General features: G+C 39.1%; 1 protein-coding gene across 1 annotated transcript in view; it reads right to left on the bottom strand.

Annotated features, from left to right (window-relative positions):
* Positions 1 to 2,228: 2,228 nt before the first annotated feature.
* NFXL1 (nuclear transcription factor, X-box binding like 1) overlaps positions 2,229 to 19,087 on the bottom strand; it is a 75,677-nt gene continuing 58,818 nt past the window's right edge. Inside the window, exons 20-23 of the mRNA XM_018564956.1 lie at positions 12,275 to 12,379; positions 9,380 to 9,466; positions 7,020 to 7,073; positions 2,229 to 2,573 (exon numbers count right to left, since the gene is read on the bottom strand). Coding sequence (XP_018420458.1) covers positions 2,397 to 2,573; positions 7,020 to 7,073; positions 9,380 to 9,466; positions 12,275 to 12,379 — 423 coding nt within the window. The 3' untranslated portion in view covers positions 2,229 to 2,396. The remainder of the gene's footprint in view (positions 2,574 to 7,019; positions 7,074 to 9,379; positions 9,467 to 12,274; positions 12,380 to 19,087) is intronic.

Here is a 19,087-nt window from a genome sequence, read left to right as displayed (position 1 = left end):
GATTTAGGGAGAGTAAAGACATCAAAACAGATCACATTCTACATTCACCTTTCCTATAACTTTGATCTGATCACCACACTATATGTCTATATATGAAAATAGATGGATGTGTAGCCTAAGCAGCAGCAAAACTCTCTGAGTTTTAATGTGATTTTGGCCACAGACTACAAGTGATTAACCAGTAAAATCAAATCAGTGAACAGCGAGTAGGCAGCCAGGCTCTTTAGCCTTTTCACAATGCTTCTCTGTAGGACCATTGCCTCTCATTACAAGATACTATGCTGGGCAATCTCTCTCTCATGCTCATGAAGCTGCAAAACGTTTAGAGAGAGGACAGTGCTGGACCCATGGAACACACTGGCCTGCAGGTCTTGACATTTCAGATTTAATGCCATGCGGAAGATATGGATTGGGAAAACTATAGGTATGTACACAAAGAGGCAGCCAGGTGCAGATGCTGAATGCTGGGATGCAAATTAGACCACTCAAGTAGGCAGCCCCCAAGTCCCTTTAAATGCAGCATTGACTGGAGTGTACCTTCAAGCTATTGCTGTGGCTGGCTGCAGGTCATTGAGAAACAGCTGTGGATTAACTAGTGGGAAAAAAGCATCAACATTTACACTGAACAACATGAGCGGGGACTGAAGCTAGTCATTTATAAGCAGCTACACTGACAATGGTGAATCTTTTAACACCTAAACAACACAATTCTTACCCTAATAGCTGAAATTCCTTTAGAATATCAGCTTCAAAAACAAATCGTCTGACAATATCCTTAAGTCCATTACTATTTTTAAACGTCCTTAGTGTAGAGTAAACTGGGGCTATATAGAAACTGTAATAAGACATTCATTGTACAGTTACAAATAAACTGTACCAATAAAGAAATTGGTGCTCATCACCAAGATGAAGTTGTCTAAGCCCTCCTTTGATCTAAACACCAAAAATCCGGTTAACTGAATTGTTTTTTGACACTTTAAGTGTATCTAACTCCAAAGACAATACTGTAATATATTGTAGCCAACTAGTCCTTTGATGTGGTGATTGCATTGATTTCCTTTTTTCAGGTTGTCCCCTTTATTTCTACCTGGTAATCCTGAAAATGACAAACGTTTTGTTCCTGGGTGGCTGGGTCACTTATTCTATGGAAGGGGCCATGTTGGACTCCTTCAAGAATGTCATCTCCATTACAATGCTGAGGTGATTAGTATTTTACAGAAGATAGACAAGGTTGTGTGTTAGGTCACAGGAAGTGGCAAGGACACTGCATTTCTGGCAAGATCAACAGGTATTTTCTCTACTTGTTAAAAATGTTCTTAGCCTGAAAAAAAGAAAATCAATGCAGAGTACAGGTAAGCTACAATAATAACATTTTTCTTATTTTGATTTAGTTATCCTTTCAACAAGGATTGCTGTGACTAGTTCTACCCAGGAGCCACCGATACATGGGTACCTACTGTAAGCAAATTCTGACTTTTCAAAAGTCAACACTGAGGAACATATCACAATGTAATATGTGACAACCTCCCAACAGATGGCCTGCTGTGCATTGTGAGATGTGCTTGGGGCATTTCTAAAAGCAAAACATTGAATGCTGAATACCCATTGGGTTATAGGGAAGTCCAGCAGCAGTGGATTTAAAATTCAAAGAAACCGATCAGGGCCCGGGGGAAATTGTCTTTATTTGAATGGTTTATTTTCAGCTTGCAGGCAACGACAGGTTCGATATATCTATGAGCATGGGGCTCAATAAACAGATATTTCTTGCCAGTGTTATGGAATTTTCTGGAACCCTCACTGTATGCTTGTATGTCTGTAAATGTAGCCATTGAAGCCATTTGAGCAACAAAACAAATATGCGTTTTAAATGTTTTTCTTCTGAGCATGCCAAAAATGAGGGTAATGTTCATTGCTCTACATATACATCCCATTACATCTATGTTATATCAGAACATTAGGTTAGTGTCTTCACTAAGCTACAAGTGTATCTTTCTTCAAATCAACTCTCTAACAAACAGGTGAAAACTCTCCAACAATGCTTCCAATATACAAAGAACATCTGCTTTATAATCAGTGAGGTGACTAACAATACAATGCATAAGGACATTTCTGTCAAGTGCACCATGGGAACATTGCTTGTATGTATTATTTAGCCTTAAGAAAGGTACATTTTCATCTAAGCCGAGAAGCTCATAAAACTCTTGTAGAAGTAACAATATATGTATGACTCAATATTGAAATATGTAAAAAGACAATATCTCAATTCATCTTCCATTTTACACAATACGTGTTCAATACAATATTCTATGTATTGAGTAAAGAAATTAGAAGATGACATTTTCACTTGAAACACAACTCGTCATTTTACTTTCCTGGTTACATGTGAATTTAAAATGTCATATATTTACTTGAGTCAGATACAATGTAAATACAGCAAGAACAATGCCACATACGGGCATTATGATATACTTCTTATACTTCTGCCATGTGGATGGCTGAAGCTCAACTTCATCCTTCTTCTTGTTTTTCTTCCGTTTTCCTTTCAGCCGGTTTTCAAATGCTTCTAATTCAGCCTATAAAATGGAACATTCACAAATGTAAACTGCAATGTAAATTATACAGTTGTCACAGGGACAAATGGCTGCAAGTTTGGATATAACTCCAGCCAACATTTTACTTTGGATTGAATAGAGTGAGGGGGAGATTTCCCTTACATCCTGTCCAAGGGAGCAAACAGAGATGGATGGGAATCTCCTCAACAGGGACACAGACAGAAAGAAACACTTTCTCCCATCTACTAACTGAAATGTAAAAATGTCAGAAGGATTGCCCTTTCATCATTATAGTCATGGTATGTACCGTAGAAATGATAGTTTGGGAAAGACTACTGTTGCAAATTACACTGACTGATCACCTCTGTACTCACTAGCACAAGGGAGTGTGTGCTCTTCATACACAATACTCATTAACTGGATTCAGGTGCATGGCACTATCCTGCTAGGATCATGAACACCAACTTAGCTCTTGTGTGTGACCATCTCCGTCCTGAGGGCATATCTGAATTAGGTAACTAAGATAAGCCTTCATGTGCCAAAGTGAACTGGTCTAATGCTGCATGTGCTATCAATTAAGCCGCCATCGATGGAAAGGTTAGGACATACACACAGGCTGCTCCCCAATTGCAAGGAAATATTGAAGTGTGTAAGCAGGGGCGTCCCGAGGCTGGGTGACACGCGGTGCGGTAACCGAGTGTCACCCCGCCGAGACGTCACTGCACATGCGCGTCACGTCACCACGCGCGTGCGCAATGACATCATTTTTCCATGCACAGCTGCTCCAGATTTTGTCTGCTCCAGTTTTGATAAATTTCCTCAAAGTCTGTAATAATGCTGCATTGTTCTGAATTACATTGGATGCTATAGATAGCTACACTGACACATGATAACCAGTCTGGCTTCGATAAGGGAACCAAAAAGCCCTCCACTAAAACACTGAAATACACCACTTTCAAAACGTCATGAGATAAACACTAAGGCAATAGAACTGATGACCTCTTACTGAATGTTTGCTGCTTGGCCATCATGCCAATCCTCAGGATTTAATACTCTGGGGGAAATAGGCAGAATACAAATCAGTTTTGACTCCATATGCTGCTTATTTGTTTCAGGTCAGTGACTGAGAGGGTCACTGCAGATGAAACAAGGATGCTATGTGTGATCACATAAGACTAAACAGCAGTATGCAATCACAGAAAAGGACCTGGCATCAGCTGCACTGACTTCCTTGGTGGCGGAGAGGCCTGTCCAGGGGAGCTTTTCACAGAAACATGGGGCTGTAGCACCAGCGCAAGATAATAGTGATGCAGCAAGAAACAAATACCCCGGTGAGGCTGAGCTGTTCAGTTCAATAAACATTTAAACACTTCAATACAAAGCAGTTTTAAACCTGTTGACTTTATCACATTCTTTGTGAATTACTTATTGTGGTGTATTCAGTGCAAGCTGAGAGATGATCGATGTATGACAGCACTTCCCCAGGCAGTAATAGCAGAAATCTTAACAGGCTTGCATGGAACAAAGTGTAGTCTGAGAGGATGGGCATATTGCACACAGCGTGCTGGCTTGTTACGCCCAACCCTGACAACCTGAAAGCACAACAAGTCCTCTAGTCTCCTGAAATACGTTTTTTTAACGTTCATTTAACTAATCTACAAAAGTACCATCTTAAAGCAGAACAAAACTTGCCTTTTTAATGCAATCTCTGCTACATATTTTGGGAGAAAAAATGTGCATGCAAAGCTGGAAATATCTATCCTTTGTTTTTTTCCCCAGCAGTTTAAATATGCTGTGCAGGTGCTGCAGGAGGACCTCTCTATGACTGTTGGGTTGAGCTTGACTGGCAAGATATCCATAGAGAGAATTTTACCCTTTTTGCAGCAAGGGAAAAAAGGTATATTTTCACCTTAAAGTGATATTAAAGTCAAAGGGATTTTAAGCTATTTCAAATGCTGATAAAATCACTTACAATGAATGCTGCTTCTTAATGTTTCAAAGTTTTAGTTTCTGCAGGATAAGTGGGTCCCCAGAGCGCTGGTCCTGACTTCCTGTTTTAGAGTGACTCCTTTGTCAAGCTGAGTGCTATGCAGTCACCCTTGTGTGTGCCAGTAAGCTGTGTGTGTCTCCAAGCTACTCCCCTGGCCCCCTCTCCTCCCTTCTATAAGCAAGTAGATAAACAGTTGCTGGAGTCTGCTCTGTCCTTGGTGATCTTCGTACTGCACTGGAAGTTCAAGGAAGCTGAGTTGAAAGACTTGGAATCAGCTCTTCAGAAACATGGTGATTGTAAGTATTTGGGTAAAAATGTAAAGCAATGCTTAGCTGGGCAATGGATGTTTCTTTGATCTGGATTCATAATGGAAAAAGAGTTTGAGAGTTTAATACTACTTTAAATGTTACCTGAATCCTTGGTCACTGCCCAGGGCAGCTTTCTCTGTCATGTTGGCACTTTCTATCCAAACATCTCCTCTGTCTAGTAGGTCAGTCTCACTGCACATTGCCCCCTATAATAGCATGTCTGTGATGTGGCAGTGCAGAAAAAATAAAACTGAATAAATACCTAAAGCTCTGGATTGATGGCTACCCACAAGTTTTTATATAAGTCTGCACATAAAACAGTAGAAATAGTGTAGTGGTAGAAGCTCTTTGTTAAAACCCAGTTGTTGGCAAAAAGGTGAAAACAGTTGCTGCAGATTACTTCCTGCAAGGGAAAAATGACATCACTTCCCTCTGACACAGGCACCTCATTTATCAGCTCAGAGGAGAAGTAACAGAAGAGGTTTCACATGGAAGTTTCACACAGCCACACGGAAGAAATGTTGCAGATATGCATGCACGATTTTTCCCTAGATATTTTAGGATTGCATGAAAAAATGAAAAGTTTAGTTCTGCTTTAAAGTGTATGCACAGTGTATATTTTGGATAAAGTAGTGAAGGGTTAGAACCCATCAGGTTTTTTTTGCCGTCTGTGTCGGTGCGGATGAGCGTCACCCTTTCTATTTTGTTCTAATGACCAATGCCACCAGCACTTAAAGGGAAAATCCAAACGTTTAAGTTGTAACTAGAATAGGTGTAGAGGGGAAACCTTCCAAGTAGGACACTTGTTCCAGTGACAAGAGAGAATTTAACTTTCTTTGGAGAGATGGCCTCTTATTTCCTGTTTTGTTTCATCCTAAAAAATAAAGGAAAATCTCCCCAATGGAACACAGACTGCCAAAAGTATAGATAGTGGCAACTCTATTCAAAACTAAAAAAAAAGTACTTTATATTTTGTTTTCCCCTAGATATATGTGAGCTCACAATGCCTACTGCAGGAAAGGTAGTGCACAGAACTGCATGGTGCAAAAATACATTACAGAAAAACCCACTTTTCATTGCACCAAAACGAATATACACAGCAGTGTCTGACTACATTTGCTGCTGACATTCTATTTGTTTGCATTTGCATCTGAATGGGTAGAGTATTGGAGCAGACAGGTGCACCACATTTGCATCTACACCTTCCACAATCCCAAGGCATAAAACTGGACATAGAAAGTTATGTATTGCGAGTCAGTGATGAAACTGACCACTGCCCATCTAATAAGCTTTCAGGCAGCAGACTTTAGGCAGCTTGCAGGAGGAGGACGGCCCAGGGAGTACCTCTGCTAGTGCAGATGATTTTTCATGGTCCAGGGAGCAGGCAGGTGACACAGGAACCTGCAAGTCTGCCATGGCAAATAATGGTGTCACTATATTATGGCTATAGAATTTTGCAGGGTGTTGGAATCAAAGGCTGAAAAGAATAAGAATATTTTGACTAATACACAAAGATATTTCAATTGTGTATAAGCTGTTTGACTGGGGTTGTACATTAAGTTGTTACCTATAATAACCAAATTATTGAAGTGTTTTTTTTCCAGTACAAGTTTGAACACAAGCCAACTTGCTATAGGCAGTACCTACAGTTTTGTTTCTTCTCACATTTTCTATCAGTAACATACTTGTGTTCTTCCTATTTAATTTTTTTTTCTGTGTTCTATTGGACCCTCCCACTTTATAAAAATTTGCTGGCTGCCACAAAAGTTCAGTAAACAAAGAAGACCCCATATTTACATGTGAATTTTAAAATGGCTGCTGGGATCACACCCACCTGATTTATTATTTAAAATTGTTTGTGTACGTAAGAAGAGTCAATGAATGTTTTATACTTTATAGCTGGAAAAGGTAAACTTTGGAATAAATACACCTAAAAGAATGATCACCACCAATCATGGCGATTTTTTCAGGAATGGTTGACAATCTGGATATCTATGGAGACCCCTAAAGTCAGCAGACGGTTCCAGCCTTGCTGGGAACTGACCAGCCTACCATAATAAAGCAAAACTTAGGGTACCTGGTAAGACAGGAAGAAGCATAGCAATTGCTACCAAAGTACCTCTGCATACAACATAAATAATGTAACTTCATTAGTAAAACTCTCAGTACCTGCTGTTTGCGTTTCTCTTCCTCGTTTGCTGCAATTACTTCTTTTTCTTTCATCTGCAAAAATAAAAATATTTAAAAAATGAAGAACACACATACAGCATTTTGCGTACTTTGCAAGGGGCTATGATGTCAGAATTGCAGGCTTTCAACAACAATCTAAGCATGTTGACTGCTTCCTAAATGTGAAACTGTAAATTGACTTCCTTGTGGCAACATCCGCATCACAGAAAGGGTTTTGGAGATCTTTTTTTTCTTCTTTTCTTCTCACCAGTAAGAATACTCAGATCCTGACTACTTGCATTCCAAGGCCCTACGTATGGAAAGAAAACCACTCTTTGTGGTACTTGGTCACATTTTTGCCATGATTAATCAATCTGGATATTTACTAGATATTCAAATGGTACAACCCGGGGTATTGTGGGGGTACCACATCCTAAATACTCAAATTGTCCTGTGCACCCCAATAATTCTAAGGCCATATCCCTAAATTGATGACCTACAGGGGCTTTTAAATCGTCGCCTTTTGACTTTTTGGGGTACTGAATTTTGTGACAGTTTCACGGACACACAATTTTTGACCTGGGCATGTTGGGTATCTTTTTACGTGTTGTAACCTCATCTGTTCATATTTTACAAAAAAAATAGGTATTATATTGTGTTTTGGGGCACTAAATTTAATTTAAGTGCATTTTCCACAAAATGTTTGGGTTTGATAATAAATTGCGCTAATATCGTGCATCATACAAATTTGCAACTGCCACCATTTTTTTCTACAGGGTCTTGGCTTTCAGAAAATATATAATGTTTGGTGGTTTTAAGTAATTTTCAGGCCTAAAATGTGAATTATAACATGTGTGCATAAAACACGAAAAAATGCCTTGGTCCTTAAGGGGTTAAACAGCCTTTAAACATCACCGTGATCCAAGTAAGAAGTCCCTCTATCATCTTTAGTATTGCCATGCTTATAATTCAGCAAATTACACAAAAACGGCAACTGCGCAAATTAATAACTAGCATTTAAATAAGGTTCACGTGGAAGGGCTTTCCACAATACAAACACAAAAATTTCCCACCACACTTACCAGCTAGGCTGTAAAAAAAAACAATTATACTGTCTATTTGCATTAAAAACAGAGGCTTACCATTAAGTGTGTCCTCAATGAAAGTGAATAATCAGATAACACACTCATTAGAGGGTTAGTGACACTACAAAGGAGTTACCGACACCCCTGGTGCATTCTCCACAGGATAAGGATAGTGCCTGCAGAGTTCTTTAGCCCCCATACACGACATAAATGTAAAATTAATCACACATTATGATGAAGGGAAGAAAAGTGGTTAAAAAACATTTTTTTTGATAGGCGTGTTAAAAAAACAATGCATCACAAATTAAATGACAGCTAAGTCTAGAAATTTGCTTCCCTAAAACATACAGTATGAACCTTGCACATCAGCACACACCAAGGACCATGACATTCTAGTCCATTATTTATTCTTCAGAGTATCTACTACAGGTTCCTGTGTCCAGTTCGAAGAGAGCAGAGTCCAGGTTCGATGTGCTTTTACTGGGGCGGGCACAGCACAAATGCTGCAGTATGCATGAGAATGAATGCCAACAACTGGCTACTGTTATACAAATCAAAATGTCCCTTGCAGCTACCACATACAGTACATGTGACAGTCACTGACAGTGGCACAAAACGTACTAATGTTTGGGAAACATTAGCCCATACACATTGAATCTAGTTGTAAAATAATCGAATTTACAATATTAAGGCCCACATTAGTTTCAAGGGTCAAGCTTCCCCAATGGTAAAAAATACTGCTGCTCTTTGTCAACTGACATGACCTTGACAAAAACAAGCATTAGACCACAAATAACATTAAAAACATGTGGGGTTTTCAAGGCATCCCGAAAGCCCCAAGTTGTTTTTTGTGGTCTAATGAATCAGGGGTGTGGTGCCATGCTTCTGCATATTCATGCCCCCTGCTTTATCAAATCGCCATTGTTATAAAAACAATCATAAAAAAAAAAAAAATAATGATATTTCGTAAGCGATATTAAGTAATGCCACATTCATTTTAGATCATAAAGAACAAATTAACTGTCTTTTGATTCCATCTGTTTAAATCCTTACTGGCTGTGGGGCACGAGGAGTGAGAAGAGGAGCACCTAAGACCAAAATACAACAGTTTGACATGGCCCGGCCTACAATAAGAGTAACATTATTTAAGTCACAACAGGCTGTGGATGTGAATATGTTAAATTCTATAAGACATTTCTATGAAAGCTCCTCACATATGCTGCTGATCTATCTCAAACCACTTAAAAGTATCGGGTGGAACGGGCAGGAATTTACCTCTACAGCTTTTTTCTTCATTTCTAAACAGTGGGAATCACACTCCAGTGAAACGTGACCTCCACGTGCGGTGTTACATGGAAACTCCTACAAATGGAAAAAGGGAACAATGCTTTGATCAGCAAGTTCAAGAAGGTCACTATATCATGCAGCTCTAAGGAGGTACACAGATGAAATATCCAACATCTCCACATGTAAAATTCTGTTCATCATAAATTATGGAAATTTCAAAATATTAAAAGAAAAGTTCTAACTAATGTATGTAATGTGTAGACTACACAAGACTTGTGCTAGCTCTAAAGGAGTATTAAGGAAATGTATGCAATTACTCTGGTGCCACTAAAAAAGCCTTGGGACATATTGTAGATGTTTCTTAATAGATATTGGATAGATCTGACACATGGATATTTGGGAGATCCGACATTCAGCAAGGGCTTTGGTCAAACAAATGAATGCCAGATTGCGCATGAAGTGGGGATATAAACTAAAACACCAAGTTCTGGGGGAAAGGATAACTCTGTTGCAACAATAATCCTTAGATCTAACACCACAACAAAGAGGCTGCACACACTATAAGCACAGACTGTGGACAGAGCAGAATGAAAAACTAGGTAAATAAGCCTGAGGTCACCAGGCTAACAAGATCAGAGAAAAATATGTCCTTGATCTGTGGTGGAGACATGTCTTCTCCATCCATTGTAACTGCAAATAAAAACAAGGCCTGACAGAGCATCCAACAGAGTGAAATCATCTATACAGTCTACATTAAAAGCTGCTGGAACAAAAGACAGATTATTCTCCGAGCTTCATTAAAAGGATACAATCATATGTTTCACTGGATGGCCATTATGATTTATTACTGCAAAATGTATCTAAGCTTCAAAATGACCTTTTAAAACATTCACCCTAGTCCCCTCAAATGTCTGTACTTGCCTTTTCCAAGGCTGCAGCCTCTTGTGCTGTCTGCAGCTCGGCCGGTAAAAATCTAGAATCAGGTTGCCCTCACACTAACATTGGATAGATTTAAATGAGACATACCCGTAGAGAAGGAGCAATGTCTCATTCGGGCATATGGGATGTTAGTGCACAGGCGCAGCCTGTAATATTTAGCATCTGGAGAAAATGCATGCAAACATGGGAAGAATATACTACAGTTCAAGAATACGAGTTATAACATGCTAACACGTTAAAACAGTTTATCAGAATTCACTCTTACAAGGAGTACCTGTGGGGGTAACACTAACTGAGAATATCCACCCTTCGTAGTAAGGCAAACAATTTGGTAGCTCTGCTACCTAATAATAGACAGACCTAAAGCTCATGTGGATGTGTTATATTTTGCTGAGAAACTTTTCAGACACAAAACTGGATTTTGAAAACCACGTCATATAAGGGACCTGCTCTCTCCCATGATGTCTAATATACTTCCTCATCATTAGATTTTTTGTTTTGTATATTATGGCAAAACACCAAACCACACAGACTCTCAGAAAATACCTCAGACTACTTGTTCAGGACACAGCAGATCTGCTCTGTGAAAGAACTTAAAGTTCACACTGTTTTGCATACTATGATGCTGTGTGCACTATAGGAGGAATGCTTTTTCTTTCCAAAGCTATTCAAAATAGCAAAAAAAACCCTATGGAGAGATTAACGGCAAAGTGTAAATCACAAAAAAACAGAGCCAAAAAGGAAATGCTATGATTGCAGTCAGAAATGAAAAAATGCTTAACTGCTACTAACCAGTAAACTACTATATGCACATTATTAGGCTTCCTTGAAACGGCAAAGCTCAAGGTATAAATCATAAATTTCCCACACTTGTCTGACTTTGCAAAATTCGCTTAGTGGATGTCCCTTTCAGCAGCTTTCTGCCCAACATCCTTCGATCAGAAAATCGAAAGAGCCAAGTCGAACAGTAACTGAAGCCAATCAGCTATTTAGCGTGGATGAAGGAATTTGTTAGATTTTATTTTTTTTCAGTCTGTGGCCAGTGTATGGCCAGCTTATCAGTGAAGCCAGTAAAGCATTGAAAATGTAATCAGCAAATCATGGGTGCAATGCTCTGGCTCCTGCAGATTCTCCTTCCAAACAATGAATAGACTACAAGTGCAAGGACATCACCACACTTGTATTCCATCGAAAATGTTAAGTCCCTCTACCCAGGGGTGCGGGGGTCTGCAATGTGACCATGTTTCAGTTTCCAGGGTGTAAGATGAAACTTGGTCAGAAAAGTAAACTTTAAGATGTGGAAATTGAGGCTTTTATCTCACACAAAGCTCTACAAAGCTTCCAGGCTCCATGACCCAGAACAGAACTTAAGTCTGAGAAAATAAAACATTTTGCTCCACATCTACCATAAACCCTCAACTATACAGACCGTCTACAATCCTACCCACCAGTGCCTCACATTACATACTGTTGAACCACCAATTTCTAAGTTTATATGCAAACTGCAATTTTCCTATGGCAAAAGAACTTTAAAATAAAACAAATTGAGGTGTAAAGCACAGTAGTTCTTGGAAAACCAACATCTCTCATTGTCCTCAACGGATGATGGGTGTTATTTACTGAACATTATTACTCTTTTTACTACCTTATTAATGAGCTCAAGCAGATACTTGAATATGTTATAAAATGTCTATAATTTATTTTCTTCAGTCTGTTTTTTTTTTTATATGGCCATATTAGCAAATCTTTCACTTCGGCCCCATGCTCCTCAGTGGAGCAGGATATAGAACTAATATTAGCAGATCTAACAAATATATATGCAAACACACTGGACTTTATTAATAACCGTGCAAATATAATTGCGCTGACAAAGCAGAGAACGTACACTACAGAGAAATGTTCGTTTTGAAAAAACATTTTGTGGGGTCAGGTAGATATACCAACCTTCTTAATTCTCCGACAAGGGCATCGAAATTTAACTTTCTGGTTACACAGTAGGGAACAACTTCCCTGGTGACAAATCTCTTTGCATCGATGTCCACAAGACAGCTATTAAAAAAAAGGTGAATAAGCATCAACAATGAAAAGCATGTAGGCAATATGATTCACTTCAACATAAACATGAAAGGATACCCTGGGAAGCTTATAATTAAAAATCTAAACATAAAATGAAGGATCTTCCCCTCACCCTACCGGTTCTATACCTAAAAGTAAAAGACGTACAGAGTTGGGGTCCCTTCTTGAACAGTTGAGCAATGCTTTGCTAGTGTTTTTGGGATATAGCCAATGGTCACAGCCTGTTCTGCGCAAAGCAGAGGCACTAACTGACTGCCTAAACTGGGTATACTTTAAACAGGTTACTCCTCAACAAATTTAGCTTTAGTACAAGTATGAAAGAGTAGGAGACTTTCATTTCTGACAGTGTGCCCCCAACCCCAAACAGAGCAGTCAACGTATCTCCCGAGATCCATTTAATCTATTTGTGATAGTGGTCTATTCCAAAATCAGCTGCTGGCCAAGGAGCCTGCCCAATGACCAGCCATTAAGGCTGCCAGTCATGGATGATTAAGCAAGAAACAGTGAGATGTCTGAGTATATGCATATACCCTTCTCACACGGATGATGCTAAGGCTCAGAGGAGCAAGCTGTAGGCCAATCAAATCAACCTGGCATGCATCACCAATGCTCACATCTCCTGCCTAGATTTAAGTTAAAAAAAATGTCTTAACTAAAGTAAAAGCAACTAGAGTTCTTAAGGCCAGGACTGTGTTCAGCTGGACAAGGCCAATCAGTTCAGAATGCTATAGCAGCCTAGGAATAGGTTAACAGTAAAATAAACCTAGCTGGCATATACTTTGCATCTCCTAGACCTCCCAGTGTTACTTAACCTCCTTAACCTAACCACTTTCCATCTCGCACATGCACCTAATTGTTCTTTTAATTTATCATAATACATGCGTCATATTGCCCCATGGACCCTCCAGATCTATGATATAGAAGGACTCAATATTCTGACTACCATATAAATGGCTGTTATACATTATTCAACTCAAAGCAGAAGATGGGAAAGAAGTTAAAACATTGTAACCTTTATTAGCACAGTAAACGGGGCTAAAAACAAGGCCTCTGTGAATTTGTTAAATGGTTAATGAGTAAGCTGTCAGGAACAAAGTAGTCCATTGGCCAGGTGTCTGTCCAACCATATTGCCATTCTGGGCATGAGTTCACTCCTCAGAAAGCTGAATGAAACATGTGCTGTGAATAAAACAATTACTAGGAAAATGCATGTGCATGTTAGCCCTCTAGCCATGTACTTAGGCATTACCTAACATCAATGTGTAAGGCTGGATTTACACTGTTCCATGTGCATGCAACGTGCATGGTAACACACATGTGTAGGTGTTAATAGGCTCTGAGTTTTCCTTTGTCTTTCACACTAAACTGCAGCACATAGATCAAACCAAATGAATAATATTTCTACATGACATGCATGTTCATGCAGCAAAATGCAAGAGCTTTGCTGCATCAAAATAGACAAGGGTAAATAGGCCCTAATACCATGCACTCCAAAAAAAATCACCAGGCACCTTTACTTCCAGCAAATCAAAGAAGAGTGTGAACACATAAGCAACATACAGAACCATGTACTTATTGCATAGACACCACATGTTTTGCTTCACAGACCCTAAAACACGGACTACACATAGAATAAATAGTCACCAGCATGAAACTGCAGCACACCTTTTGACATAGCTAGGGTAAGCGTTTCAAATGTCAAAACTTCAATAGAATTTAGATTTAAATTAATCATATGTTATATATTAGCAGCTTACTGTTAAATTGATAGAAAAAACATACTTTCATAAAGTGCCAAAACCAGATGGAAATGTAGTCTACAAGCGATTACATTAATACAATCTCCTATCTACGGTTCAGTAAGCTTCCTTCCACAGGAAATCTGCCTGCTACCATCAAATTACACCATGTGAAAAGTCAAAGGAAAGAAACCGAGGACTATAAATGTCAGCAGACTTTCTAGTAAGCAGCTACAGCTAGAGACAGAGGCGTACTAGGGAGTCATGCAATATGAAACTCGGGTCAAGCAACAACACTTCTACAAAAAACCCATAGGGCAGAAAAACACCTTTAGGCAGCCAACATAAATAGTTCATGTCTGGCTATCAGCAATCCCACAGTTATACTGCTAAAACCCACCAAATTACCAGCAACATGCTATTTTATTCATGCCAATGGAAGCAGACTAATTGCAGGTGACTGATCTGTCTTCAAATCCCACTTATTTCCTAATGACAATACATTTTCTTTCAGGGGATTCCGGGCTGAACATTTTCTCAGGCTTCCTGAGTTGGTTCCTAACTGCATGTTTACTCAGAGGGACATACTCACTTTAACATGTATTCAAGCTGTCATTACCCTACAGTAATGATCTTAGCAGAACTGGCTATAAACATATCTTAAAGCTGAATAACAAATGGTTTCTACCTTCACACAATTTATTTGTCAAATGCTGTATTTGCAGTTTTGCTAAAGTAAAAAAAGTTATTTGGAATCTATGGGAGCTGGATAGATGTAACCAGAGGTCACTGAGACATAGGTGTTCAATTCAATGGCAGCAGCTTCCATGTGTGTCAATTAGCTATAATTAGAACTGCTGCACTATCCGCTCTAATATTTGTATTTATCATTTCTTATAATATATATCATATATGTCATCCAACCATAAAAAAATAGGGTCAATTCTATAGGCATAGAAATAAGCAGTGATCAGATGTGGACTACGTTCCCCAAATCTCTAATATTGTATTTATGGAAATAACAATGAACAGTATGTCTACAGTCATGTGAAAAAGAAAGTACACCCCCTTTGACTTCTAAGGTCTTAAGAAGCAAGACATGATAAAAATCATCTGGTCTTTAGCAGGTCTTCAAATTAGGTAAACACAACCTCAGATGAACAACACATACCATTTTACACTGTGTCATTATTTTACATACATAAAGCCAAAATGGAGAAGCCATGTGTGAAAAACTAAGTACACCTTATGATCCAATAGCTTGTAGAACCACCTTTAGCAGCAATAACTTGAAGTAATCGTTTTCTGTATGAGTTTCAGTCTCTCACATTGTGGAGGAATTTTGGCCCACTCTTCTTTACAACGCTGCTTCAGTTCATTAAGGTTTGCGGGCATTTGTTTTGCACAGCTTTTTTAAGCTCTCATGAGATTGTTCTCAAAGTAAAAAGTCATCTATGTACTTGATAATCAGAATGCCCTTGCAACGAAAAAAAATCCCACACATGGAGAAAGAACTTTTGTAAAAACCCTTGAAACCAAAGCCGACCCAACAGGGAAGAGCCACAAATTAATAATGAAGGTCACCTATTGCAAAACAAAGGAAATGCTGATGAGCTGGATACACAGGAATGTGTAGATACACATCCTTTATGCCTATGGAATCCAACAAAAATCGGCAATAACCAACTGAATGGATTACATCCAGAATTTGTAAAGATGTACAAATGCATTGATTGCTTTCAATCCAGAATCGGACTAAGTCTTCCACTAGGTTTGGGAAACGTAAACAGGTTTGAGTAAAAAAACCCTGTAAATGTTCTGCCAAAAGAACAGGAATTATTAACATCTGCATCTAACAGACATCGAACTGCAAAAAAAAGGTTCGTCCAACGCTGCCGAGACATATGAAGCCAGAACGTAAAGAACCGAGAAGGAGGAAGATGAAAATATATTCTGAAATTTGAGCTTCCCACGTCTCTGCAAATTCCATCAGGTGTCTCCCCACCAGATGTAGAAAAGGCGGTAGCAGACCTTCATGCTAAAACAGAATTTTTAGCTGCCAAGGACGTCTAGCAGGTCCAAGAGTTTGGAAGTGTAAGACATCTTTTTAAACTGGGGAGATGGAAAAGAAGGAGCTTGCTTACAACAATGATCCCTATTTTTACACATCCAAGGTAAGTGTTCACTTTTACCTCCCGTAGCTTTTTTAAATCAAGGAATCCACGGTAGTTTCAAAATGATGACTTCTCATGTAGGGTAAACGCAAAAGTCTCTTATTGCATTGGGGTTCCGTCGACCAGCACTTAACCCGATAGCTCTGCGTATCTGAATGGAAGAGGCGGACACACAAGACAACAGGCAACAAGCATCAAGAATTGCATCACAACAAGCAGCAGTCTACTGATCCAGACAACAAAAATGTGGATCAACTCCAGCAGTCGACTGTTATGTTGCGAAAGATTGTCCAGGTAGCCAAAGTCCTTGAAAAAAGGATCATAACCATATTGTTTAAGGAGATGAACCAGTGTGTTTTTTTAAAAGCAAAATAATCCGGAAAGGATACAGGGACATAAACGCCTAAGAACCAGAAATTGCTTATCTGGAATTTCCAAAACCTTATATAAAAAACAATCAAAAATAGGATCAAGGGGAAAAAAACCTTGAAGACGCGCTAAGGTTTTTTTAGACTAGCAATCACAGAAGTAGAAATAATATCCTCTAATTTCAAAGAGGAACGCACAGTCTCAATGAAGAAGGCAACCGTTACTTTCTGAAGCTGAGTGAATCTTTCATAGCCCTACTAGTGAATCAATATAGTATAGTGTTTACGACAAGCATACATTAGGTGTATTATATTCATGAGCTGAATCTATGTGCCATGTTCCTTAATCAAGGAAGGAAAGAGTGCGCTCCCCAGGCACCTAGGTAAGTGTCACCAATGCCTGGCCACTGTATAACTTTAACAAGCGTTGCCGCTCCTTATGGAGTCATCAATAGCCAGGGAAATGAAAAGTTAGTTTTTTTCCCCCCGCAGCAAGTCTGAGCAGAAATAAAGAGAGCTCCTCCATGTGGCCAACTTGTGAAATGCGTAAAGTATAACAAGCACAGGTGACCATAGCAATACCTCAGTGGTCTTGAAATGTATAGAACACTTGTGACTGGAAGAACCAGAAACATCAGTGACACCAATGTAAATAAAACATGTAAATAAATGTAATGTAAATGTAAATAAAAAAAGTTTCTGAATAAAACCAGTAGTAAGACACAAAGTAGGAAAGGTATAATTCACTTTTACACAGTGCCCTGCTAATGACGGTCTGTTCTGACAATTCAGACACAATAATACTCATGGCCCCTCACCAACTGGTGTGAGGAAGGAAAATGAGGTACTGCAACCACCTGATGCAGACAGCAGAATATTTGAAGAATGGCTGTGCAATAGTAAAAAACAGGCTATATCTGTTCTTCCCAATAAGCAACATGAAATTGAGGGTGAGTAAGAAAGGAAGCAGAGTCAAAAACTCTCCATCCACATTCACTGCTGATAGAAACAAACTACACCGCTCTGAGGAAACCAGAAAACTGGACTGCGCATGCTGGCACATGCTTCGTGATAACTAGAGAAACTTCCAGGACTTAACTTATCAGACATGAATCTCTCAGCTAGCTCTATAATATTTAATAGCTGGCTCTTGGTGGTAGAATCTCCAACGAAGAAAGAAACCTGCCAGTTTCTCCTGAGGAGAAACTGGCATGTGTGAAGTGGAGGGGTTAGGTCCTTAAAGTGACATGCTTTTAATTTGTTTGCTTAGTGTCCATTTTCTCCTAGAGACAGCAAGATAACCCTGCATCTCAGAACTCTTCAGAGCTGGTGAATATTCCATGAAGAAATCAAGTGTTTTTGAATGGCATAGGCGGTTTAATTTTTTTCCTTTTTTGTTCTATCTTTTTTTCTGTTAACTTTTAAAATTCCTGCCGGTTCCGCCCCCCTGCGACACAGCGGCGATCGTGGACAAGGTAAGAGACGCTACGTTGTAATCCCCAGTGTGGCTCGGGGTTACCGCTTATGGTACTGAAAATTAACCCCGAGCCACACTCTGGATTACCGCCAAGGAGGTGCAGGAAGATGTCCACGATGATGCAAGAAGTGGGCAGACAAATTTACAACCAAAATTGTTACTTGAAAATTCTAAAAAGGGAATCTGTTTGGAGGAAAAGACCAAAACTACAATGCTCCTGTACATGCTGACTTTAGTGTTCGCAATTTCCTGGCCCATAAATCCATTTAGAAATTTGACCAACCACATTATTTCCCTGTCATATCACCCTGCGACTTTTGGCTTTTTTTCCAAAATAAAAAAATGCCTTAAAAGGAAACAGATTTGATGACATTTCGGACATCCAGCACACCGAAGATACTGAGCAGCGTTCCAGAAAACGAATTCCAGGAATGTTTCCGGCAGTGGCACAGTCGTCTAGAAAAGTGTGTCACTTCACAAGGGGACTTTGAAGATGACAACAGCTGCTAGCGTATAGGCAACCAAACTTTTTTTTTTACAGTCCATTCCATCTCCTCAGAAAACTCTCATTTGCTTTCTCTGGTCCATGTTTAATGCGGTATACACGACGATACCAAGCAGCACATTGACTACTTTTCTCCATTTAAATAGGCTGACTGACTGAATACAAGATTAAAGACATGTGTGACACTAAATACAGAAAAAAGTTATTTTGAAATATCACTATGATGCAAATATTTATCATTTTTTAAGGGGTACCAACAAATCTGTCCATGCCTTCTTAGAATATCTTTGTAGAATAAGCAACAATTTATCTTTTTACACTTTTTTGCTTTACTCTATGATATAATGAAGCGCTGTTTCAATGAGCTTTAAGGGTACCAGCAAATTTGCCCACGTCTGTATGACACCTTCAGCAATCC

The sequence above is a fragment of the Nanorana parkeri genome, unplaced genomic scaffold (assembly GCF_000935625.1).
Source record: "Nanorana parkeri isolate BGI_ZX_2015 unplaced genomic scaffold, ASM93562v1 scaffold800, whole genome shotgun sequence".
Classification (NCBI taxonomy): Eukaryota; Metazoa; Chordata; class Amphibia; order Anura; family Dicroglossidae; genus Nanorana; species Nanorana parkeri.
Note: the sequence above shows the minus strand (reverse complement) of the source record. Positions and strands in the feature narration are given on the sequence as shown.